Source organism: Malurus melanocephalus, unplaced genomic scaffold (assembly GCF_030028575.1).
Source record: "Malurus melanocephalus ecotype Western Australia unplaced genomic scaffold, MMel_1.1 scaffold_66, whole genome shotgun sequence".
Lineage (NCBI taxonomy): Eukaryota > Metazoa > Chordata > Aves > Passeriformes > Maluridae > Malurus > Malurus melanocephalus.
Genome location: NW_026623298.1, coordinates 1,716,956 through 1,743,408, shown reverse-complemented (window position 1 = coordinate 1,743,408; position 26,453 = coordinate 1,716,956). Strand labels below are relative to the sequence as shown.

The window sequence follows — 26,453 nt, the reverse complement described above, 5'->3', positions numbered from 1 at the left end:
ACAGGCAGCAATGCAAAGCACACAGAAATCTGGACAAACCAGCTGGCCCAGGCTTCCTCCAAAATCAGCGAGCAAGAAGAGCTTTACAATGCTTGCAGCAGAGTCCTGAGATGTTGATACTGAACCACTGATTCAAAATAGAATACTGTGTTATTCCGTGAAAAACATTTAACAGATCTGTTTCCATGATCTAAACAGTTATTCATAACAGGGACGAGCTGGATCAATCCACTTTTCTAAATAAGCTGATATACGCATTTCTTTTATTACAGTTTTCCTGGAACAACAACTGGATTCTACTGACTCTGCTGATCCTTTAAGCAAGGAAAATGTTGAAGTAGGGAGCAGTATTTTCAGTGCAACAAGATAACGTAAGAGGCATGAAAAACTGTGACTTGTTTCCACTTTGTAGCACCTGATTCTGTCTTCAAGACAGCAAGGGTTTTCTTGTAACAAGAACTAAGAAATTGAGACCAAAAACCCATAAGAAGGACCAGAAATGACAAGTACAAACAGAGGAATGAAATACATGGTTTTCTTAGCATTCCATTACTGAAGAAAATACAAAGACTGCTGAGCTAAGGTAATCTTTCAACTATTCATACAAATAGTATTCTAAACCCCAAAACAAGTTACGATATTCCCTGTGCAACGTATTTACCTATTTAAACTTAGTAACAGTTTATCTACATAGCTGGAGATACTTTAAACTAGAAGAAACCGGTWCACTGAGTGCTCTCACAATGGTCATCTACAATTCTTTCATATTTGTCCTTGTACTTATTCTTTGCTATGCTGCACCATAGACTCCCCCTTTGCTGGCTCTGTGAAATGTTTTCTGGAGTATTGTCTTACAGAAAGACACAAACCGAGTTTTCCATATTCTGAGGCCACTCTAGCAATAACAGGCTGTTTTCCAACCTTGTACACTATCCCCACTGTGTTTCACACTGCTTACCACAGAAAACTTAAACTCCACTCCCTCACCTGAAAAAGAAAGCAAATTTAGCTAAGCATTTTTAAAAGGACAGCTGTGTTTCTTCACATTCAACATCCTTTTACACCAAAACAGTAACTCATCTATGAGTGCTACCTYCCAACACACTTCAGGAAYTGTGTGCACAGCATTTTCAATAATTTTGATCATTATGGCTTTTCTTTGAGAAAGCTTGTGGGATAGTGTTTCAGAGTGCAGAAAATGAAAAGACCTTTCAGGAGGACTAAGGCCTGTTTCCAAGATACTTCATTCATCTCTATATTTGCCTGACACCCTGAAGAGAGGTGTTCCATAAATGGAAATTTATAGATACTGGCTGTATCCAGTTTCTGCCATRTCTTCTATGCTTTGTGATCTTTACTGTCCCTGTAACTTTCAAGTCACAGTTGTCAACGGTGTTCATGAGCTAAAATAATTTTCTTTGTAGCTGACTCTCAATGCCTTAATGGCTTAAAAAAAACGAAAAAACCAACACCCCTCCCCCCTCCCAAAAAAAAAAAAAGTAGGACCAAAGGATTAAAAATAATGCTGGAAGGTAACTAAGAGCCTATGGAGCAAGAGAGTAACTAAGCCCTATGGAGCAAGAGAAAYCCAAGCCACAGCCAGCTCTCAGTTGTTGAACTGAGCTACCTGAAGCCAGTGCTTGAGCTTCCTAATCAGATGCAGTCAACAACTCTATCCTTATCTGGATATAATAAAGGCATGAGTTGAAATGGTATCTTATTCAGGAAGTAGGGATATTTCTTAGAATGTRTAAGATGAAGAAAARGAARAGAGAATGAAAAAAYGTGGGACCTCAAGAAAGATATCTAYCAAGACTAYTTTTTTTWTYWKYWKTWTYTWSKMRRYMAWYWATKRKKKKYWWSMMRSMMKRMWGMARCAWYATTATGAWGAASAAYWAKYWKSTKKTMTKMTSWYYTYWYYMCWMMAAAWMAKCASCMYKYTTTTTTTTTTTTTTAAGAAATTGGGAACAAGACACACGAACATCATATGGTAACAGATGATAAACACTATTTTCTTGCTTTTTCTCAGGAAAATCCCCTAAGAGATCCAGGATGGAGTGTAGCACTGGTCATGTCAGGTTCCCCAGCTGAAGGTCAAAGAGAAGAAACCATTCCCTGTCATTCACTGTACACAAAGTGGAGCTTTGTAAATGCTGAATCACCAACTCTTTCTGTATCAGAGGTAGACAACARTTCATTCTGTCAGACTGTAGAAGTGAAGGAGAAGAAAAAAGTACTGTGATAATCACTTAGCACTGTATGGTACATTTAACTCCTGACTTCACTCATTACAACCAGCACTGTGTGCAGCACTGAACGACTGTCTTCACTCTTGAAAACAYCACTACAGATACGTGGCAGATTTCCACTGCCACTGGAAATCTTTAAAGGTATGAAAGAATATTTCTGTTTACCCTCACCAGCCACTTTCTGAATCTTCAAATAATTTTAACACATATGCACAGAGGTTCTATATACACTAAGCATTTACAAATTCACTGAACTATAATAGTCAAAACAGCATAAGCATTTGTTGAATTAGAATAACAGTTCTAACTRCAATCCAATATTAAGAATCCATGCACCTCACAGGTCACTGGAACTTTTTTTTGGTTTAAGACTTCACCACCAGACCTAGCAATAACTTTAACACTAACAAAAGCAGTATGCATAAGATATCCTAACACTCAACCAAAAAAAAGCCAAATAGCAAAACACAAACAAACAAAACCCAAAAAGAAACACTTGGCACTTGGCTAGATATCTGTGTAAATACGTGTATTAAACTACTATTAAATACAAATGTTACAGTTTGTTGAGGCACACCATTGGGTTTTTTTAACCCTGAAGACTTCCAGAATATTTTACAGAGCACAGTACAGAGCACCATAAAAATGTCCATCATTGCAATTAAGAGGATTTTTTAAAAAATGAGTTTGCAACCTCATTTGAATTTCAAATCACTATTATTGTTGTTTTAAATACAAGCAGGATATGAATAACTTATGACTAATAACCCTGTTGCTACACAGTTCACCACTGTACTGATGAGATTAAAAGAACAATGATTAATAATGCAAGGTGTATTCATATTCAACACCTACCTTTTTTTTTTTAAATATACCTCTCTCAGCATAGCTAATAATAATCCCTGCTCAGTTAAGACTGGAAAATASTGAAGGAGGAAGTCTAACTGGTTTCAAGTGGCCTTTCCTACACAGAAACAGTAACAAGAAACGCTTTGTGGAGTACAAATTTCTATTATCCAGGATCACCTACAACTGCTACATCCATCACCAATGCGAGACCAATGGGCAAGAGATGGATTTTGAACACACTTAAAATTCCTCTTTTAACATTCTTTTAGGATTTTCCCCATACAAAATAAGCACATGGTGATACAAGACACTTCAGATTTTAAAATGTCACTATTTTTTCCTCCTCAATTTCAACATTACAGCTGAGATCTAAATTTGTACCATGATGAGCTCATCTCAACACCTTGAAAATTGGAATAAATTAGAGAATTTGAAATTCTCACTAGTCATTTATTCACACATATTTTCTTCCAAACTGGAACTTAGTCTCTGAATTAAAAAAAATTTAAAAAAAAAACCAAAAAAAACCCCAAAAAATAAAAACATAAGGAAATGCCATTTGTATATTGCAGCAGCCACAAAACAAAAAATCCAAACAAAACATTCTTTACACAGAGAAATCCCCAGTTTCCAAGATATTTCATCAACATAATTTTAAGAACATAATTTTGCTGCTGGAAGCTTCAGAGCCCTTTGGCTTAAACAACATCTTCAACAGCATTATCAACAGGCCTACTGAATCAACAACTGACTTCTAATGCTTGTTAAAGWTGCTCCAAATTGTCACTGAGAACATGATGCAGGGTTGGAGTATGTGTGATTTCCTTTCAGCCAGAGCTTATTTAGTGGGAGCATTGTTTTGTGGACTAGAACAAGCTTCCCTTCTCTAGTAGGGGTTCTACCAYGCTAACAAAAACAGCAACAACAARKCATGCATATATTGTCATGCACAAGCAGCAAAGTGCAAATATGGTAAAATGACGTTATTTTTTATGGTCAGCCAAAAAAGAATGAGACACAGTGATGCAAGCAGATTCATACATGTGCCCAAAGCCATCAGGTACAAGTCCATACCTGGCACACGTTATATATAAATCAATGTTTCAATCACTAATGAATTAATTAAAACCCACCATAAAAAAACATCAGAGATTTCATTACAGTAATAGCCAGGCCACAACGAATCTCTTTTTACTGCTAGTTTCTCTTTCATACAGTATCTGCACGTGCGACGTTCCAGTACGGTCCGACATGAGAAGACTGAATGCAGACACGCGTGGGGAAGGAAGAGRACACTCTCCTTGGACAAGAAGGAGSCYTTACTACATAAAAACTAGAGGAGACGGGCCCAAAGAGGCAGAGAGACTAAAGGTTACCGCAAATAAAAGCTGCTTACCTGATTCGTGACCTGAAAAGAAAGCAGAAAAGAGAAGAGAATTAAGACCCAGTCGGATCCACGGAATAAGACTTCCCCCCTTCCCTGCCACTACCCTACAAGCGGCAATGTAGCCCGGCGCGGCCCGGAGCCCTCTGCCCTCTCCCCTCCGCCATGCTCCCATCCACCCCAAAGCAGGCAGGCTGTCGGGCGGGCAGCCCCCCGCGCCCACGCAGCCCCCCACGGCCCTGGCCGGGCACTCACGTCGGGGTTGGCCTCCAGGGGCAGCCAGCGATGGGGCTCCATGGCAGCGGCGGCGGATACCGGTACAGGGCTGGCTGGGCGGACCCTCTGAGCGCGGCTSTGACAGCGCCTCACGGTGCCGGCGCGCCTCAGCCCTGACCCGGGGCCGCGTCACCGCGCCGCGCCTCACGGGGGGGGCGCGGGAAGGAGAAAACACCGCCCTGAGCCCGCCCGCACCGCCGCGCCGCTCCGCTCCGCTCCGCAGAGATGGCCGAGGGGCGAGCCCGATGGTGGCCGCCGTCCGTCCCCGGAGTGCTCCGGGCGGCGATGCCTTGGAGAGCTCCCCCTCCCAACCCTGTTGGCTCCCCCGGCAGTGGACTCTCCCAGCGGGGCAAGGGGCGGTTCCTGTTCCGCCCCGCCTCGGGGCCTGTGGGGCGCGCCGCAGCCGCGGGAGGGCGCGGCCGCTCSGTGTCGGGGCATGGCAGGGGCCGCTCCCACTGGAGCCGATCCCGGGCGGGAACCGCGGGGTGTGGGGAGCGGGCTCCACGCGTTCCGACAGCCAGGCCCCTCCGAAGCGACCCCCGGCATCTAAATGGAACCGCGGCGGGGAGGCATGGGCAGCGTTCAGGGAAATATGCCCACGGGTCGGGCGGGACAAAGGGAGTCAGAGGGAACTGCTGAGCAGCAGTGGCASTAAATTACCCCCACATCACAGAATCACAGAACAGTTTTGATGCAAATTATGTCCCATTCTGTGAATGTGAAGTGTACTAAATAAAGTTAATTACCTARTGATGCTTTTATTTTATTTCACCCCGTGTAATCACTTAGCAGGACTAAGGTAATGCTACATGGCGATGCTTGAAGCTTCTACTTTGGCCTATCAACAATGTTGTAGCATCTCTCTATCCAATCTACTTGAAGCTCATGACATTTTTGTTCTGGTTTCTGTACAGTGTCTGCTCATATGAAGGTCTTGGTCCCTCTCTACCTAAACGGTGGGCCTATAATGTCAGATTACCATCAWAGCCTGCATTTCCATGAAAAATTTCATGGAACACACTTCCACACAATTTAACTCTGTGGATAGGCAGACAAGCCAAAATCAAGCCATATTTCACCACCTTCTGTTCCAAATTTTAAAAATTTAATGCGTATTTATATGCTGATGAAAACAAATCCAAAATACCATGAGGTTTCAGCAAATGATTGTGTAATTACCTAACCACCAAGATATTAAACTTCACACCCATCTCCATATCTTGGAGAAAGAAAGTAAGAAAGAAAAGTATCGTAATGAATATTAGTCATAGTGGTAAGGGCATAACTGAGAGACTTAATGAAATTGTAAAATAAAGTATGTGTTAGGTAAGTTAAGAACAAAGATTGTTAAGTTCTCAGTATCGGAGACAGATCTCAGTGACGCATACATTGTCAGTATTTTGAGAACCATGAGATCATAAAAACACAGACTACTCAAAATCATTTGTACACTTAATTAAATACTTTAGAAGGGAGAGGCCAAGATCAGACAGGTCATAAATGTATAAAGCTCATAAGCACACACCATGTTCCATAATGATTAGTCTTTTCCTGAAATATTTTCTAGATTCTTTAACTTAACACTTACTGAAAATACAGACTTTTAAATTAGCACTACTGTGGGACGAATTATATTTTACAACTGTCACAGCCTCAGAATACTGAGATTCTAATGTTATTCTCTTTATATTTTAAAAATGTTTAAAGTAAATGTATAACTGATACTAGAGAAGTGTAAAAATATTATTTTTAAAAGTGAAAYTGCTGAATGGTCAGTATTGTCTTAGTACTCCTGCCACAGCCCAAACATAATTGATATCAACGGGAAATGCTTACTGAACACAGATCTAGTTGTGATTTTACCAAAGGTGGCTRTTTCCCTACAAAGCTGAAGACAATTTACCTACACAAGTTTCCCACAAACCTCACAGGTTTTTTTTAAGGTGTATGGGCTGATTCCACTATCCACCTGTACAAAGTATGTTCCTTTCCTACCAAGTTCCATAGAATAGGCATCGGGTCCCCTGCGAAGGCAAGAGGAGGAAGCTGGAGCTGTTCAGCCTGGAGAAGAAAAAGGTTGCGTGGAAACTTCATAGCAGCATTTCAGTATCTGAAGTRGGTCTGAACGGAAGCCGGAGAGGGACTCATCGTCAGAAGTGTAGTGACAGCACAAGGGGGAATGGGTACAAACTGCAAATAGAGAAATTTAGGTTAGGTATTAGGAAGAAATTCTTTACTGCGAMGGTGGTGAGGCACTGAAATGCGCTGCCCAGAGAGGTTGCCTCACGGACGTCCCATCCGTGAAGCGTTCGAGACCAAGCTGGATGGGAACACCTGGTTTAGGGAGAGTTGTCCCCGCCCATGGCATGGGATTGGGACTGGATGATCTTTAGGGCCGCTTCTAACCCCTTAACATTCTGTGGTCCCATGATTTGCATCCGTGAGCTTGTGACAACGAGCACCACGAAAGCCCTGTCAATAAACCAACCTCAGCAAACAACTTGTTGCGCCAACTGAGCGTGATTTGAGCCGGCACTTCCCAAATCCTCCGAGGCGGTTCTACACTTCCCAATGCCCCGAGCCCAGTCCCTCATGCCACGCCATGGCCGGGGGAGGGACAATAGGAGCGGCAGCCGCGAGAACAGCGCGTGCTCCCCCGCCGCAGCCAATCAGCGCGGCTCCGCCTCGCTCTGGGGGCGCTCGGAGCCAATCAGCGCGGCTCCGCCTCGCTCTGGGGGCGCTCGGAGCCAATCAGCGCGGCTCCGCCTCGCTCTGGTGGCGCTCGGAGCCAATCAGCGCGGCGAGCGCTGCGCGGCGGAAGCCGGGCCTGGGCGGGCGCGCGGCGCTATGGCCGGCGGCTCCGCGGGCGCGCTGGCGATGGCGCTGGGGGCGCTGGGTGAGGGCGGGGGGACCCGGGGTGACAGGGGTGGGCTCGGGCACGCAGGGGCTTTCTTTTGGCACATGTAAATTAAAATAAATTACAGTAAATGAAAGCAAGTGCATGCATGATGGCCTAGGCGTTTTTCAGAGGAAGATTAAATATTGTAACACGTTAGGTATTTGCTTTTGATCGCTGCTGTTTTTCAGATGGTGGCGGTGCAGCAGATAAAATTCATTTAATACCTCAAGATTTTTTTGCAGAGCTGGTAAGTAAGGCGATACATGGGATGGGGAAGTGCTTCTGGCACTCTAAGAAGCCTTTTAATTTAAGGTSTTTTGAGTTTTTTGTGTTGCAAAGGGAAGCTTATGTATGTGATACCTTGACTTGACTCATAAAACAGACCAGTCCTGCYAAGAGCAATGGGTTTGCTTTCAATTTATGTTTTTATCACAAATCTCCAAAAATCTATTTTTTATCTATTGTCCTAAGCATATGTCAAGATAACTTGTCTAAAAAGCATTTGGCTTGTTCACTGTAGTGTGCACTTGAACACTCAATATGAAACGATTATTTGTTAATTAGCAATGGTGAGGTAGAAACTAAAKTCTTGATTTATTTTCTTTTCTTGGATTTGATGGAATTTTAAAATCAGTCACTTCAATTACTTCATTCTTTACTCTGCACTCCAGTCTTTCTGTCCATTTTTGTACTAAGTTGTTTCTTTTTTTTTGTAGTCTCCCAAGTATTCAAACTGTCTTTGTCTCATGTATTAAAATATGCATTAAGAATGTCTTCAAATATGTTTTCTTCACAGTGTGAACAAATAATTCAGCATCTGAACCATAAAATCCCAGGTGTAAATACAGCTGAATTGTGTCAGGTAAGTTGGCACACCAACTCTTAGAAGTGAGTATAGTAGCTGTATTGGCTGTTAAAGATAGAATTCCCATGTGTGGGGTTTCTTGTGTGTATCTACAAAGATGCTTTTACTAATGCATAATTTATTATTTGTAATTGTTTGAACATTCTATTTCTAGAGAATTCAAACATCGGGCGTTGAGATTAATATTGGTGACCTGGCAAAAATAGCTAACATTCTTTCATTTCTATTTAGGTAAGCACAAAATAATTTACTTTGTACTTTTTTCCTTCCATCACAACTTAATGGTGGTATTGCAAACTTATATCAAATGTGTGTATAAAATGAACTGTTTGGGAAAAGCGCGAAAGGTTGTAAGTTTCACTACACAAAAGAGAGCATCTCAGCTTAGTTTGTGTAATTATAAAGGTGTAGCTAGTTAAYATATAGTATCCCTTTTTGTAATAAAAAATGAAGAGAGGAAATTGTTCCAAGATGTTGTCTGCAAGCTCTAGAATTAACGGCAAAATAGAGGAAGTTAAGCTCACTTTTAAAGCTAAGTCAGCTGGGCCTTTGCCTGAAAAAARTGTGTTTTAAAAACTTCTTGTTTCTTGGAGATTAGAAATCAGCATTTGTACCTGTTTGAAGAACACAGAACTTAAAATACTGCATTTTGCCATGAGTTGAGTTTTTGGGTAGTATTTTTAGTTGATACATTTTTCTGTTTTTAGAAATATAAAATTTACAAGATCCTGCTTGTTCTTTTARTATCAAGTATCTAAACATTTTCTGTAACATTAATACAACTGAGGAAAACATACCAGTAGAAATTTTACGCACTACTTTTCCATGTATAAAACASAATGCCTGAAGTTGTGTTTGACATGCTATTTGGAGGACCAATTCACTTTCTCTTGTATTTATGCCTCCTTAAGAGGAATAAACCTGGATRAATAAACATACAGTAGGATTTTTTTTTATTTGTTTCTGTAGAGGAAGTCAAGTGGCAATTTTTCCTCTAGACTTGCTGCCTTTTCAGTTTAAAGGTTTATGGCATCATTTGACTCCTGTTAGTACCCATTATACTGTGACCTAGAAGTCCTTTTGGGGATACTTAAATTCTGCTGTTTAATTCCAATGTTTAATTAAATTGCCTTTTGCCTRAAGTAGTRATACTRTTCACCTGYTCTATGGAGACMTCCTTCACTACTTACRCCTTCTTCCAGTTGCTACAGCACTTGGAGGCTGTGATTATTTTTGGTTTAATTTTGGGTGTTATGTGAGCCCAGCAAAGGTGGGTCTCTGCATATTAAGACATACCAATATGTTGGTTTTTGCACATGGATACACATGCACAAAAGATCAGTAATATTCTGGAAAAAAGCAATCATGGGCTGTTGAAGTGTTTTAAAATACATATAAAGTAGAAATAGAAAGTGTCTCTTTGGGGTGAAATGAGGAATTGTATTAAATTGGTGGAGAATGTAATTGATGCAGTGATCTCTGCATGTATCTATTATAGCACAGCAGCGAGAAACAATCTCTCTACAGAAGAGCTCATCACCACGTTGGGCAGTGCCACCAGCACGCTGCCAAAACATGCAGTTCAAGTTATTCGTCACGTATGGAATGAGCAGGGCAAAGCCATTGCTGTGTCAGAAGATGGAAGAAATAYAGTCACAGTGGGGCAGGTAACTAAATGACAAAGTTGGGCTAATGTTGCAGTTGGGCTAATGATGAACATTTCAGAAGTGTCAGTCTCACTGTGTGTTGTGTTGTCAGGCAGGCAGTGGTATCTTGACTGCTGAAAGCTTTCCTGCCTGTTTGCATGTACATRTTGCCAAATACCTATCCAGATAAAGCAGCATGTACAATAAGGTTGTCCACATGCTGAACAGTTTTCTAATATTATTGTTTGGATGATAAAGTCACATTTCATACCTTTTAAAAAATTCATCTTTGTAGTACTCTTAGGGAAGATGAATGGCAGTCTGGCAGACAATTGTATTGGCTTATTATGTAAATCTGTTTTAAGTGTAAATTGTTCTTTAAAGTTGATAAAAACAGTACTTTATTGCTTATTCTTTGTTTCCCTTAAATTTAAACATTATTTTTAAAGATGCTTTCCCTCAATTTCCAGCATTCCCTTTTTGATTGAAAAAGTAGCAGTCTGATTATGTTTGAAGATTTTTTTATGACAGCAGTTTAAAAAAAATAGAATTAGGAAAAGGGAATCTCTTTCTGAGGCTTGATAGTAAGCTTCKAAAGGCCCTTTTTCAAAAAGGTTAAAAATTATAACTTACTTGCCTGAAATGTACCTGTTATGTACTTTGATTTATGTAAAAGGCAGTTAAGAAATTACATAACTTTTCTCTGTTATTGCTATTATAAATTATTTGGTTTAGACTTAGAAACTTTGATTTTTATTTAGAAACTTCTAAAAAGAAAACATTACAAAAAAGCCCCATGCATGATATACAAGCTGGGTGAACTCTGTGGCTTAATCTCCTCTTACTAAAATTTTAATAAGAGTGTACTTGACTATCGATTGTACTTAAGTAAGAAAATCAGAGCAAATGAAATAAGTTATGAAATTATTTATTCACCATTAAAAGGAAGGGCAGATGATCTTGTATTCACAATAATACCTGAAAGGTTATGTTTGCTTTCCATTTGGATAAGAGCTTTAGATGTCCTGTATTGTCTGTGAAATATTCCTCCAAGTGAATAACAATGGGAGGGTAGATCTCTCTCTTTGACACTATTTCCAATGATTTTCATCTTTTTAGTTCGTAGATATGAAATGGAAACTGGGAGTTGCGATGAGCTCTGACACCTGCAGGTCTCTGAAGTACCCTTAYGTCACAGTGACACTAACAGTGGCAGACCCTTCAGGACAAATAACAGACAAGTCTTTTGAAATGACCATCCCGCAGTTCAAGGTCTGTAGTGAGTATGTTACTGAATGTTACTCAGTCTTCTAAAAACAGCTGTGCCATTTTTGTGAGGGCCTGATGCATTTGTTTGTGCTGCTTATTTACTCATACAGTCATGCAAACATGAAGCATTAAATAGATATTTAAAACATAGAAGCTAAATAATTACTTCATTGTATTTATTCTACATAACCTATCTAAAATAGTAATTTAGCAGTAGTTAWTCTATTCTCTTGCAAATAAGCTAACAACTGAAGACATAAAATCTTTCTGTGCTTGTTAGCTATCATTCTGCCTTATTTAAAATTGATAAATATTCTTGATCTACTGAACTGTTGACCACCCTCAAAATCTAAAACTTGGCTTATGCCTAACACTTGCTAATGGTTAGGAGTGGAGATCAGTCTGCTTTGTCACTGCAGACTCTGATTTGCTGTATCTCCATCTATGAATTTATGCAATTTTGCGTAAACATGGCCTTTGTGTTGTCATTCCTCTTTAAAGGATCACTACATCATCTAGAATACCATACAAACTCAGATCCTTGGAATCTGATTGGTGGAAATTTTACAAGGATATTCTGAATCCCTTGGTGTTGTGAAATGTCTTCATTCTGGTTGAAGCCTGTTTAATAATTTGCTGTTCAGCTACTTTAGGAAATTAATGCTACATTTTAAAAGTCTGGATTATTTAGCTGGGAGTAGAAACATTTGTGTGAGAAGAGTTTTTTAAATTTTATTTTTTATGGTGCAAGAGCTACTTCGTATTTTTCTTTCAYAGCATCTTTTCCTATTAATAGGCACTCTTACGCTATTAAGGCATCACCTTTATAGATTTAATAGTTAACGTGTTCAAATGCTAACCAGCCCACAGAAAGAAAAACAGAAACTTTCAGGTCAAACTGTATGTTGAAAGTGAGACATAYAGATAGTGTTTTTTGTCTAACATGTTAATTTGAATTGCAGTTTGAGCTTTTCTTTAAGCAASTGAAATTTGTCTCAATTCTTGCTTTTTAGAACTTCTTCAGACAGTTCAAGGAAATGGCATCTGTTCTTGAAACAGTTTGAAGGGAACTTTTATTTACAGTGACATTTTGGAGAAGGATCAAGTAAACTTTCCGTTCTGCAYAGGCAATCAAGTGCCATTGTTCAGCAAGGTATGTATCCTTGTCTTCTTKACAGGAATTGGTCAGCATCACCTTTGCATTGCTGTGAAGATTTCTTCGCTTTTGATTACTTGAAGCCAACTCTGCAGTGTTTGTGAAAACATTCCAGCTTTGCTCATCCTGGTAGACAAAAGATCAGGATGTGCATGGAGAAGCATCTCTGTAGACTTCCTAATACCCTCGAGTGAAAAACTACATGTAAGAAGCTACACACTGATCTCCRTAGTGCAGAAAGACACTTGAGAATGTTGACTGGGAAGATACTGAGAGAAGTGTAAATCCCATGTTAATATTTTTGTCTAAAATTGAGATGTGCTTGGACTGAACRGTAGAATTACATATAAGGAGAATATGAAGTTACATGTAACAAGCATACAGCTACTCTTGAAGAAGAGCATTGTCAGTTGGTTGCAGGTATTTGCAGATCTGGCTTCCAGTCTTTTAATAGCTGGAGAATGTATTTGTCTTAACAGCTTGTTTATTTCAAACACTTATTTCTCGCCACCTAGGCTTACAAAGACTGAGTTAATGCATTAAGATTTTTCCAGATACCCAAAATTTATTCCCTCAAATGAAGCCCAGAGGCTAATTTTACATTAAGGTAGAAAGGCAAATTGAATTCAGAAGTATTCTGATGTGTTTCTGCTTTTAAATTTCATCCATTGTTAATCTGTGGCATTCTGCTTGATGTTTTGGTCAGCAGTCTTCTTTCTAATTAAATTAGAATATTGATGTAGTTGCCTCACTTCAACCTCTGAACTAGAAAAGTCAAGAGGAAACTTGAAAATTCAGGCTGAGGTGGTAGCCAAGCACATCAGAGAAAGGACCACACTAGAAGATTTCTTTGCATGTTGCATTGTAACACGGGGCCGCTGGACTGTGTTCTGCTCTTCCCCTAAGAAGGTGTCCTAACCAACARAATTTTGACTTTGATATTGAAGAGTGGGGGCATTTCTAAAGGGGTGTGATAAATCCAATGTGCTTGTATGCTTTCTTCTTTGTTTTCTTCCTTGAATTTTCCATAAAACARAACACACTGCAAATATAGTGGGATGTAATAAAAGCAATACTGTTAGATCTCCAGATGTGCTGGTGGTGTAGTAGAGATAATTCACACTGATAAGCAGATTGAAGCTTATGCTTCAACTTCAGACTAGTAGAGACTGAGTACCAGCTTTGCTGGGACAGATCCTCAAATGATTTCAGGCCTCTTTAAAATGAGAACATTTACCTTTGTAACCCAGATCTTCTTTTAAATTAACTTTTCTTAAAAGCTGGCTGAAAGCCATTGATACAGGTTATGTCTGCCTTTTTGTGCTATGAAAACAAACTGCAGCAGATTCTGTGTGCTGCATATGCTRCAATCCTTTCAGAAATGCCCCTATTTAGGCATTATGCATGATGCATAAAAACAGTACTTGAAATTGATTTGAAGCCCAAGTAACAAASGTGTTGGCTTTGACAAAAGTTTTCAGCCAGACCATGGGTCTGGATTGATACTTGGTTTATGCTGGTTGAAGTGTGAGGTATTTGCTTTGTCTTTTGGTGAGTGGTCTTTTCTGGGACTCTCCCAGTGGTGTGTCACAAAATGCTCTTGTGAGCAGACTTCCCATTTGCCTCTTCCCTTGTCTGTCTGCAAGAGCTCAGGGCTGAACATAGAGCAAACAAATGTGTATGGAAAAGTCATTTGAGCAGCTGATTTTTTTTAATTGTTTTTTAATTTGCACAAGTTGGAGTGTAAGGCTGCTGTAACTGGAAAACATTGTCACACTTTGGCCGAGTGAATTAACTGTTTTACATCAATGCAAGAGTTCCAGAAAAAAATAAGGTCTTTTTTTTTGTTGTTTTTTCTTTTTTTTAAGTAAAGCTGGAGCCTCACAAATACTTCCTATGTGTTCTAATGCATATAAATTCTTCATATAGCTGGAAATACTTGTGCCTTCATTGGAACTGGATGGAAAAGAATAATTAATTAATCATGTCTTAACAATTCAGTAGATGTTGGAAGGTATTGAATTTTCAGTACCGGTTACCRTTTTCATTTGCTCCATCAGCAAGAGGAGAAGGTTGTCAGCCTTTGTAAAGRCTTTCATTTTGTCCAGTCAGATATTCTAGAAGTATTGATGAGTATTTTTTTTAAATGTCCATGAACTCCAGCGTGTTGTAATTCTTGCTGGAAGATGCTTGGACATGTATGCTATACCAATTTACAATTGAGAATTTTCAGAGGAGTTATGATTTRAAGTTGGCTATGTACTCAAACTGTTGAAATGTGTCCTGATCACTATCAGCAGGAATTCCTCTACTGAGTAATGGAAGAATTAAGTACTTTTTTGAAAGGAAACCAAACTAAAAACTACAGTTTTCAGGGTAGCAATACTAATACGTCCAAACACACTGGTAATTTGTTTGTCTATATGTGCAGAAACCAGATCTTTTCAAAGAGAATCAGGAATCCTTGTGTGTTTCTAATTCTAATTGTTGAGTAATAGAAATTGTATAACATGAATATTTTTCTAAGTCCACAGACAGTCATTAAACATGTAGATAATGAAGACAAAACTGGTCTGTGTTTTGTTTTAAGCCTACTGCATGCAAGTCTGTCTTGTAAATACTATAATGAGTAAAGTTCAAGACTAGACAATGACTAAATTTCTTTCCATATTAAATTAGGTTGAAGTTCAGACATATGCTGTCTTTCTCTGTGATGGGGTACCAAGGAGTTAATGGGTAACTGGAAGGACTCTTRTATCAATTAGTTAAAGCTAAACACAATGTTGTGTTGAACCAGGAAAAGACAAAGGACATATGAGATTAATGAAATTTTGCAGGAAATTTTATTCAAATTATTTTCTTTCCTTAACTGCATTTAGGAGACAAGTAAAGGTTTTATTTTTTTCAATGTTTGCCTAGAATAGAGCAGGAGGAAGGAAGGGGGGTGGGGTCTTGCACAGTCAGCAAATCCAGGGGAGGGAATAATGAAGGAATGTCCTAGCCTGTTGTCTTCATCACATGACTTTTACTTTTCTTATAAATTTCAAACACACCAGCCCACTTGCAGAATGCTGTTTTGTAGAAAGCTCCACAGAACGAGTGTAGAAATGGCTCGAGTATGTCTGTGCTGGTGTTTTATATATTTWGCTCCTGCACACTTTGGCCAAGTGAAAGCATGTCTCTGTTCCTGCTTCTATAAACTTGTTCTGCCTTTCTTTAACCACATTTTGAAGATATGTGACCTTCTTGTTCATCGTGAGCCCACCTTTCCCCTTTTTAAGCCTTTGCACTCTATTTGCACACTTGAAAACACATTGCCTTGGACCAATTAAAAACAAAGGTGGAGAGATGATAAACTGGGGGAAGAGTGTTTCTTTTTCCTACTTGCCCTGGTTGAATGTTTTATTACCATCTTAGCTGTAGGTATAATGAGAGGGTAATTTCCACTCCTTTGCAGAGGCATGCATTGTGGTTCTGCTAAGACCTTGTGGGTACTAAAATAACACAAAAATGTGTCTTGAGTCATTTGATCTGCCTGCAGAAAAAAATGTGCTGCATCTCTGAAGAACCTCTAGTAATGGCTGGGGGGTGTGGGGGGGAAACACTTGAAACTGAGCAGCCTCTATCCAAGATTTGTTGATAGTGGTAGGGTTCCTTTCCCAGCCAGATTTTTAGTARTTACATATCTGTTGGTTGGGCTGATAACTTGCTGGGGCATTCGCATCTTTAGGAAGCTGGAGTTGGTGCAGGTCAGTACCTGACCTGAGTGCTTGACCTCAGCTTCCATGGCATGCTGTTGCAGTCCTTCCTTCCTGAGGCTCAGCCAGCTCCTAACTGGATTTGTTTGTGACTGAGGAATTTTTGCCAAATACTTCTTTTACCTTGGCTTTTATTATACAGCCCTGTCCAGACTTACTCATACAGATCTGCTCTTGGCTCTTTAGTGTATGAAGTGCTGTGGTTTAAGCCCAGCTGACAAACAAGCACCCCACAGYTGCTTGCTCAGTCCCCTTCTGTGGGATGAGGGGGAGAATCAGAAAGGAGAAAACTCTTGGATTGAGATAAAGACAGTTCAATAGGTAAAGCAGAAGCTGTGCAGGCAAGCAAAGTAAACCAAGGAATTCATTCACCATTTCCCATGGGCCGGCACGTGTTCAGCCATCCCCAGGGAAGCAGGACTTCATCCTGGGAATACAAACACCACCATCACTCCAACTGTTCCCCCTTTTTCTCCCCACTTTATATACTGAGGATGATGCCATATGGTATTGGATATCCCTTGGGTCAGTTTGGATCAGCTGCACCCCCAACCCTGCTGCTGATGGGGTGCCTTGGCTCTGTGTAAGCACTACTCAGAAACAACAAAAACATCTCCACTATTATCAGCAATGTTTTCAGCACAAATCCAAAACATCACCCCATACTAGCCCCCCCCAGCCAAAACCAGCATGCAAGGAAGCAGACAAATCAGAAGGATGATGCTCAACACTGCTCATACCTAGTCCTGGGTGCTTGGAAATACTTGCCAATTCTTGTTTCCAAGGCTTTTCTGAGGAAAGGYAGAGAAATTACCTGGAATTTAGCTGAGTTACTGGGATACGTCACTTAATTATGTATGACTTTGTGTCATTGGGGAAGTAAGGAAACTGAGAGTGCTGATCTTCTCCATGAAGGCTAATTTTAATRTTTCTGAATTTCCTCCACCCCACACTGAATTTACCTCCTATGGCTAATTACAAAGCTGCCCTACTTTGAGGACCCTTTCTGTTTGATATATGTTAAGTGCCATAATTTCCAAATACTCTGTCAGTGTTTACATAACAAATATTGTTACATTTATATAAATTGTGAGTTTCAATGTCAGTTTTATACTTCACATAATGAGCTTTGGAAAAGTAAGGAAAATTTATCATTTCATACAATGAATAGTGCCAGAATAGAATTGTGCCAGATAGAATTTCCAGAGGACTTTGTCATAGTATTGGTCACCAGATGGCACTGCTACGTACAGTCTTGCCTCACAGCAATCCTTTGAAAGTCCGTCTGGCAATGGGATAAGGACTTCTGGTTTCTCCCTTCTGWAGCTTCGATCTGGAATTGAACAAATTCATGTCACCATAACTTCCACTCCACTTCTTACATTCTAACAATGTAGAAACAATCTAACTTTTAATTATTAAAATGATGAACATGATTTCCAGTTACGTARACAACTGAGCATTTTAACGATAGSATATCATACATTGCATATTTGCAGTAGTTTAGGTCAGTAACTCAATTATACTAATATTTCTGCATTATGACTTGCTCTTTAAATAATATATTGCATTTGGGGCCTATTCTCATTTTACTTTTTCCCTGTTCATACATCTCTCAAGGAGATTTTTCTATATCTGTATCTTGATCATAAAAAAGCATTTGCATTTCTCTATTCAAAGTTTTCATGCAGTTTGACCACTCTAAAATCCATTTCCATATTCCAGTATCCAGTCTAGTTACCAGTGTCTTTATGCCACATTTAGGACTATGCTTCTCTGCCACTGAAAGTGGCCCGGGTGCTTAACTCCCCTGTGAATGACCTCTGAATCTGTGAAGTCATGTTCAGATGTTCTTTGTGTTACTGAAGCTGGAAAGAATTTTTCTGTTCCCCATGAATGTCATTACTGGTGAGTTTTTGGCAGTTTACASGTGTTTGTAAAAAAATATTCATCCAAGAGCTTGCCCAAATAAAAGCAAGACAGGCTTCCCTCCCAGTGATGCTTTTGAACTGCAAAGTCCTGTATGCTGCAACCACACCTGAAGCTTGAAAAGGGTGTTGAAGTTTATATTTAAAATGAGCAATGTAAGTGTGTGCTGTGCCATGCTGCTTCTCACAGTTGGGAATGTGGGGAGATGAGAGATGCTCGGCAGTCAACAGAGTCAAGACAACAGATGTCGATTTACCTAGGAGAGAGTCAAGGGCRATGAAAAAGAGGATTAAGAGGTTCCCATCTGTTCTTTTTTTTATGTTAGCAGTTACACTGGCACCATTCTTGGTATTGTGTTGGGCCTACCAGTACCCTGTTGTTCATGCTAAGCTGTCCCTTCTCTTACCACACATACAGTATGGAGAAGCTACAGTAATACTTCAATAGTGATACACTTGAAGTCATAACAGTATTTGCATTTTCCTCTCAAAGACACATAATTTGTGACCCCTGAAGTATTCCTGCCTTCYAAAGCATCTCTCTGCTGTGTTATTTCTGCACTCTACTACAGGTTTCTTAACCTTTCTACCCTGTGGTTCATCCTTTGTAATAATATATTTGTGAAATAATATCAATATGTTCATTTTAGCTTTGGCAATGACAAGAAATTCTGTCTTGGTTTGCATTGCTGAAGAGTTGGAGTGGACCAGGATCCCTTCCAAATCACAAATGAGGTAGATGTAGTAGGCACTGTCAGGGAGAGCAGGAGACTCCAGCAGTCACAGCACTTTATCTCTTCTTCCTCATTTTTTCTCTTATTTGTATGTTACTGTTACTGCATTRGCTGGGGAATGGTAGAGAAGTAAATGGCTCCTTTTTATAAAAGAAGAAATAATTGAGAATAGGGAAGTTCTTCTTGCAGAAGTTGCACTCTCTTGCAGTAACTCATTTTGCAGCTAATCTGAGCTGCTGACAGCCACCAAAATCTGTYTTACCACAACAACAGGGGTTCTAGTAAGCTATGTGACACACTTTTGGGGACAGGRACCTTATTAAAAAAACCCTCAAAAACCCTAATAAATTTCAAATGTTCCCACCTGGGAAGATGCTAGGATCACACAGGACTCCAGATTAAAACTTAGTTTTAAATAAAGAGTGTTGTGGTTCTTCACTGGTTCAAAGTCTGGTATGCTAGAAAGTTTCATGAGATGACTGTGATATGAAGAAATGTCTTAAGTAAGAATCTTTCCACAATCAAATTTCTCTTCTTTGAAGAGAAATAACTCAATGCATTGTCTCTCTTAATTGGTGCTGCAATAAATTGAACATCAATACACTGAACACAGACAAAATGTGGCAGGTTGCTTTAAGTTCTAGAGATGTTTATGAAATTTCTAGTTAGGGATTATTCTCTTAGGAACTTTGCTCATTCCAGTTCCCCTAAAGCTGTTTTGGAGTGGGTCTTATKGGCAGAACAAATTCTAATCTGTCATTATGATCAAAAAAGATTAGTGCCATTTAAGAAGAAAATATTAAAACCATMTCTTATCAGATTAATTTTTCATCATTTTTATTGTTTACAAATTGCAGCAAGTGTCCCCTGCTACTGACATATCTCTGAAAGACCAATATRTCTTACTCTAAACTTTGGCATTGCATCTTAAACTATTACAATCTTTATACTGCAWATYTTGCAAAATATATAATTTTCATTATTTCTAGTGAGTATTTTTCCTGTACTTTAAAAGAGAAGGCACCAGAGTTTCTCTAGCAGCTAAATCTTAAAGCCCTGGTAATATGTCCAGTCTACTGAACTTACTTTCTAATATTTCARTTATGTTTCCAGAAGTTATTTCATTACAGTCTTCAAATAAGACCAGATAGTTTAAATTAATTAAATGGTTTTAAAGTAAAAATGCCTGTATCTCAGATCTTACAAAAAGGTGATCTGAAAGTAAAATGAAATTTGACTAGTTTAAACGAATGAAAATATGGAAATGGACCTTGAATTCCCAGACAGCTAAGTGAGATCATTCTTAGAAAAGCAATTGAATCAGAAGCAATTCCAGCTACAGGGCATATAACTGAAATAATAGTCCAAGGTGACTGAAGTTATGCATAAATTATGGGATTGTAAAGTCAAGCCTACAGCTCCTCTAATAACTTAATATTTTTTCTGCAATTAAAATTGTGGCTAAAAGCTTAAGGGGATGGATAATTACTAGCAATTAACAGTCTGATCATGTGAGATGCTGAGGTCTCTCTGCTGCTTAAGTTACTGAGAGCTGTGGTTGCTTACCATTTTTTACATATCSTTTAACACTGAGTAAGAACTGAAGATTCAGAAATGATATATGAAATGGCTGCTGTGGTGCCATGTGCAGAAACAACATACATTATCAAGGTGTAGTCTTAGTGAACTAAACATACTTCCTCTAATAAACRGAAGATACATTCTCTGCTTTATTTGGAAAATTAACCTTTTCATGTAAGACTCCATTGACAAGCATATGAAATCCAAAATTTTCAGAGGCATGTACATTTAGTTAACTTTATCTGTGTGTGGTCRCTTCAATAAATGCCTTAATTTAAGAGGTTTTGCATGTAATGTCTATGTATGGAACAAAAAACAATGGCAGGTWATCAGCAATTCAGAAAAATCTGACTGGGTATGTGGTTGGTTTTACTTGACCAACTAAACATTGCRTGCACTTGCAGCACATGCTATTGCAATTATTGTCCATAGTGCGTAATGTACTTCAGATCTTCCAGTAGAGTGTTCCCTTTGGATTTTACAGTTTATTTCAAGAAGCTTCGCCAATGCTAATGATAATAATAAAAAAGAATCATTAAAAAATTGTGGCTTTTCACCAGCAACTTGGTCTGTCATGTCTCTGGCATGGGTGCYGCATTTACACTTCTGTTTGGGATAACCTGGAGAGAAGCTGTTCTTTCATCAAGAACATAAATATATTTTCAAAGCTCTGYGGACTATTCAAAGGGCTATGGAAAGTTGCTTTCTTCTCTGTCCCAAAGTTTTTGATTCCCATTAACTGAGCTCTAAGGACTTTGTATTTTASGCTAATTCCTAATTACATTGTACAAAGAATTAGAGAAAGATAATTTCGTTACCATTATAGTTTAATCACTAGAAATTACATGAGAGGCATGTCAAATGTCATGGGCAAAGGAATACTGTGCTCTATATGAGAGAAATAATTTTTTAACTTTAAGGTGCGTGAAATCTTACAACAGAAAAGAAATGAGAAAACAGGAAAACTGAGAAAACTTCAAGAAGAAAAGTTATATAACAAAAGGACTGACTTCCTACTGAAACACTATTAATGAGATGGGGGGATAAAAAGTGCTAGGCAGATTAAAGGATAAGAAATGATGAAGTAAATGGATAAAAGTAATGGACAGCTAAAAGGGATTACTATGAAGAATCAATTCATAGASACATAAAAAGATGAAGCAAGAAGAAAGCATGAAAACTTTGGATTAACATCTGAGAACTTTATTTTGAATGTAGTTAKAATATTAGTGGTAATGTTTATATAGATTAATTCCATCTTCTAAGGGATTTGTATAAAGAATTGAGTAAAAAAGTAATTAAGTTYAAATAACCAGATCTCATACCATATTAAGCAAATCACCCAACAGAAGGAAAAMCCAAATAGCTTTACAAAAGAGGCACACTGGTGGCAATTGAAGAAYTTCASATTCATTTTTCACATTTTAGAATTTAATTTCCATCTGATAATTTGCAATAATTGAAGTGCATCCTTATCAGCTGAAAACACAGCTCTGTAACATCTTCAAGTGAAGACTTCCTATTCCATTTGTATGATGTGAGAACATCAAGGGATCTGTGACTGCTTAAAAGAATTTCAGCCTTTTTTGTTATTTTAATGTAGTTGCATGATTGTCTTCAAGTTTCCTGATTATTTTTGATTATTTGTATCACCATAGCATCTAAAAGCCTAGGTGGCTGTCCACAAACTGCTTTTGGGAGGTCATGTACAAACATAAAACAAAAGGGATCTAGAAGTCTCAGAGATGATGTTGGTGAGCAGCTGCAGCTATTCAGTGTATTGTAGCYTCCCCCTTAGGCTGCTTCATTGGAGCCATTTAATGATGATCCCGTCTGAAACCATYGCAAAAGAATGCATGAGGGGGTTTTGCCGCTGCTCTAGTGCAATCCCGATGTTTAGTTCACTTCCCAGGTAGGTTAAATTGATCTTCGCGCTCAAGTGACTGAATTGCAACTTCACGCTCTAGATGAATCSTCCAACCAAGCATCCCCAAAAGGGGCGAGGAGTCTCGCTGCCCTCTTCACCCCCGAGCTGTCATTCCCGCTTCCTTTGTGCCAACAGTGCTCTCTTTACAAGTGCTGTCACTTAAATTAGAGGCGGCTCACAGAACTGAACTGGCAGAAAAGGAGCGGCTCACAAAACTGAACTGGCAGAAAAGGAGCAGCTCACTGCAGCATTAAACCAGTGCCAGCGTTGTTGCCAGAAACCAAATAGCTCCTCTTGCAGGTGCACTGTTAAGAAGCTCACAAATTGTCATCCCGCAATGCGGGAGCACAAAATTTTAAATGCCATTCCCAGCCAAAGGGTTAATACTAACTGTGCAGAATGAGGGAAATTTTTTAGACTTGTGATCCACAAAATGTGGCCATTATTCTTCTAATTACCCTGTTTGTAAAATCTGCTGGACAACAATGCAGTTCAGATGATCAAGTGTGTGAAAATRGTTAGGGAAAGCAATTCCGGTCTGGCTATAACTTCTACACTGTAGCACATATTAAAGCTGGTRTTCAGCCTGCATAAGACTTTTTGCATTAGCTGCCCTGCCCTAAGGGGCATTGTAGGGTGCCCCTTAAGGTTTGTATAGTGCCATGAGAGAGGATATATTTGAGGTCTTGCCAAACAGAAATATTAAAATGAAAATTACAACTGAAAAACCAGAGTGTATAAACTAGATGGCTAAACTGGAAAAAAAAAAGAGCAAAATTGTTTGCTCAGGAAATGAGCAGAGTGGTTTGTAACAGTATGAAAATACTGCAAATGCGACAGTTTTTGTCAGTTCAGACTGGTGTGGGCTGTGTCCTGTGTGCTACATGACCCTTCTCTGCACAAATAAGCATGAAGGTCTCAAATTACACAGAGCAGCTCTTCAGCTCAAGCTACAGATTTTTTTATTTGTATGCAGAGTTAAAACGGTGGCCATAACAACCCGTATTGGGAGTTGTCGCCGCTGTTGCTACAGATTTAAAGGGGGACAGTCGCTACAATTGGCAATTGGATCCAAAAGGATACGGATACTGTATGGCTGGCAAAGCTACTTTCTCAGGTAGAGGAGACTAGTTACTAACGTCTACAGTAGGTGGCGGATTTGTCGTAGACAAGAGATGTTATCGCGATAGCGACACGGAAAACCCCCACGACTAAAAGCGCAAGCAGGAAACACAAGCTTAGGAAAAAAAAAAAAAGAAAAAAATTAAAATCAGCCGTAATGAAACTCTTGACTCGGCAGTGCGGGAGGACGCTGCTGTAGCACGGGCGCGGTGCGGCTGGCKCTCCTCGCGGGCCTCGCCCCGGGCCCCCACTCCGTGCCGGGAGCCTTCTCCCCAGTGACCCGCCGACTCGTCAGAATCAAAACCAACTCAGAAAGCTTTTGGGAGCTTCAGCAAACAGGGCGGAGGGCGGGCCCGCAGCCTTCCCACCTCCTTCTCTCCGCCGCTCGGCGACCTTCMTCCCTTTGCGGCCGACCACGCTGCGAGCCGCGGGGAGAGCCCAGCAGCCGGGGCCGCAGGGAGGCGGCAGCACCCGGCAGCACCGGGCAGAACGCAGCGCGGAGTGGAGCCCACGCTGTATTTGCCTTTGGGACCCGGGCTGGCGGGGTTGTCCCGCTCCTGAGCCGGGGGTGCTCSGGGCGCGCAGCCTGCTCGGGGCGTATCCCCGAGGCTCCTCCCCAGGGCGTTGAGGAGGAGGAGAAGGAGGAGGAGAAGGAGTGGGGAGTCTCGGCCGTCCTTCCCCGCCCCGCGGGCTGACCCCGCGCGGGCAGGCAAGAGGCGGCGCGGCGGCAGGGACGTGCCCGGCGGGATGCGCGCTTAGCGGCGGCCCYGGCCGAGCGCAGGCCCCGCCGGCTGCACCTGGCGCCGGGGGAAGCGGCCGCGGAGCGCCGCGTCCTGCGCCCTGACACYCACCATGGAGAAGCGAGGGGAGGGCGAGCCGCTCTCCCACCCCTTGGAGCCCGAGCCCGAGCCGCAGCCGGCGCCGCCGGGGGAGAAACGCTTCAGGTTGTGGTACGTGGGCTCGTCCTGCCTGGACAGGCGGACCACGCTGCCCATGCTGCCCTGGCTGGTGGCCGAGATCCGCCGCCGCGGCCAGCGGCAGGAGCCCGGCGGTGGCCCGGGCAGCGGGGTGCCGGCCCGCGAGGTGCTGCTGCTCCTGGGCTCGCCCACGCTGCGCTGCGTGCCCGCCAGCCCCGGCCCCGCCGCCGGCCCCGGCCGCCCCGCCAGCCCCGCGCCCGCCGTCTTCATCTTCGAGCACAAGGCGCAGCACATCACCCGCTTCATCCACAACAGCCACGACCTCACCTATTTCGCCTACCTGATCAAGGCGCARCCCGACAACCCCGACTCCCCCATGGTTTGCCATGTCTTCCGGGCCACCGACCCCAACCAGGCGAGTGGGGGCAGGGGGCGGGAGCGCTTCCCGGGGTCTCCCCGCTTGACTCCTCTCGCCTGGCGGGACCCCAGGGGCTGCGCTCCGCAGCCGCAGAGGGGCGATGTGCTCGGGCGGGGCAGGATGGTGCTTGTCGGGCGCTGCAGGACCGCAGCCTCCGCACACCCACCCGCGGCGTGGGGGGGAGCCCGCCCGGGGCCGGCCGTGCCTCCTGGACTCGTTCCGGGCTGCTCCTCCAGCTCAGGCGTCTGCAGCGCCCTTGGGCTCCGCGAAAAGAGGGGTGTGTGAGCACAGAGCCCCGCGTGGCCATGGGGTCTGTGCCAGCCCCTGCCAGCCCGGGGTACCAACCTCTGCGGAACGCARTGCAGGGCAAGATGCAGCCCCTTTCTTCGCGGTTCACCCTCCGTGGGGAGGCCTCGCATCCTGAAACAGCTTAATGRCAAGGGCACGGTTTGCTTAGGAGCAGAATGCAGGACTTGTGTTAAAGCGTCCTAGAGGTGCTGTCAGCACTGGACAGGTAATCGAATAGTGGAGGATAGTGCTTTCCCTCAGCCCCCGGCAGTGCAAAAACCATCGTTTGTGACCAACGGGCCCTGTTGTGTGCACGGGTCACGCTAAGGACACCTGGCCCTGCTCAGCCATATGCAGTAGTGCTACAAACAAGGCTAGGTTTGGGTGGGGACATTGTTGATAAAGTGCCAACTGGAAAAGAAGACCTAACAGTAAGATTGTATTTTCCTGAGTATCTAGCAGGCTTTGGTGCACACATCAAATGTGCAGCAGATTTCTTTCTCCTCCCTGTTTAGTGTATGTGAGCGMTGGTGGTTTGACAAGTAGGTTGAATAAGCAATTTAGCAAAGTGACAGCAAGAAAAAGRCCTTTTGATAACAGTCCTTTGGTTGAGGATGTTGGGATATCTTCTCAGTTTTCACAAACTGAAGGAAAAGTTTGCAATTAGAGGATAGCTGACTTACTGCAAGGACTGAACAACTACTTGGGTTTCTGTTTGTTTGGGTTTTCTTATGWGAGGAGGGTAGGAAGTGTTAAGAAAACTACTCAGAAGTTCTCAGTATATTAACTTTTATYTGAGCCAGCATACTGCCAGAGATTATAACATGGAGGCATTTGTAGGTTGCATTCATAGCTGTGGCTTAAGAACAGCTGTAGGACAGGCAGTCTCCTAAGTGGAGATAACTACACTTAACTTGTTGGCAACTGCCGTGGGTTGTGYTCTGCCAGGAGAGCACGCAGCAAGAGCGTGAAGTGGAGGGGATCATATCTGGCAAGGGAGGAGCCAAAATGCCCTTTTAGGAGTTTGACCATAGGGACTGAGGCAAGCCTGGGTTCCTGCTGTGGCAGAAGATGCTGAATCAAATTTATTTCTGGGTAGGTCTGCACTGGTACTGTGAGTTTTAAAACAATCRCTTGCTTTAAGATAGTGAATCCCTAGTATTCTAGTGAATGTGCAAAGTACTACG

At 41.5% G+C, this 26,453-nt stretch overlaps 3 protein-coding genes across 5 annotated transcripts in view; 2 read left to right on the top strand and 1 right to left on the bottom strand.

Moving 5' to 3' along the window:
* Positions 1-4,896, bottom strand: part of UCHL3 (ubiquitin C-terminal hydrolase L3) — a 43,154-nt gene extending 38,258 nt beyond the window's left edge. Inside the window, exons 1-2 of the mRNA XM_057366487.1 lie at positions 4,738-4,896; positions 4,495-4,506 (exon numbers count right to left, since the gene is read on the bottom strand). Of these exons, the coding sequence (XP_057222470.1) occupies positions 4,495-4,506; positions 4,738-4,779 (54 nt within the window). The 5' untranslated portion in view covers positions 4,780-4,896. The remainder of the gene's footprint in view (positions 1-4,494; positions 4,507-4,737) is intronic.
* Positions 4,897-7,583: 2,687 nt separating this feature from the next.
* COMMD6 (COMM domain containing 6) lies at positions 7,584-16,460 on the top strand. The gene is made up of 7 exons (XM_057366480.1): positions 7,584-7,654; positions 7,846-7,904; positions 8,454-8,519; positions 8,677-8,753; positions 10,021-10,189; positions 11,288-11,440; positions 12,451-16,460. Exons 1-7 carry the CDS (start codon positions 7,606-7,608, stop codon positions 12,499-12,501), a joined length of 624 nt encoding a protein of 207 aa, XP_057222463.1. The 5' UTR covers positions 7,584-7,605; the 3' UTR covers positions 12,502-16,460.
* A 7,662-nt stretch (positions 16,461-24,122) lies between these two features.
* The window catches only part of TBC1D4 (TBC1 domain family member 4), a 96,025-nt gene continuing 93,694 nt past the window's right edge, over positions 24,123-26,453 (top strand). Inside the window, exon 1 of one of the 3 annotated variants that reach the window (XM_057366476.1) lies at positions 24,123-24,975. In XM_057366476.1, coding sequence (XP_057222459.1) covers positions 24,496-24,975 — 480 coding nt within the window. In that variant the 5' untranslated portion in view covers positions 24,123-24,495. The remainder of the gene's footprint in view (positions 24,976-26,453) is intronic. The other 2 variants (XM_057366477.1, XM_057366479.1) reach the window with 2 other exon arrangements.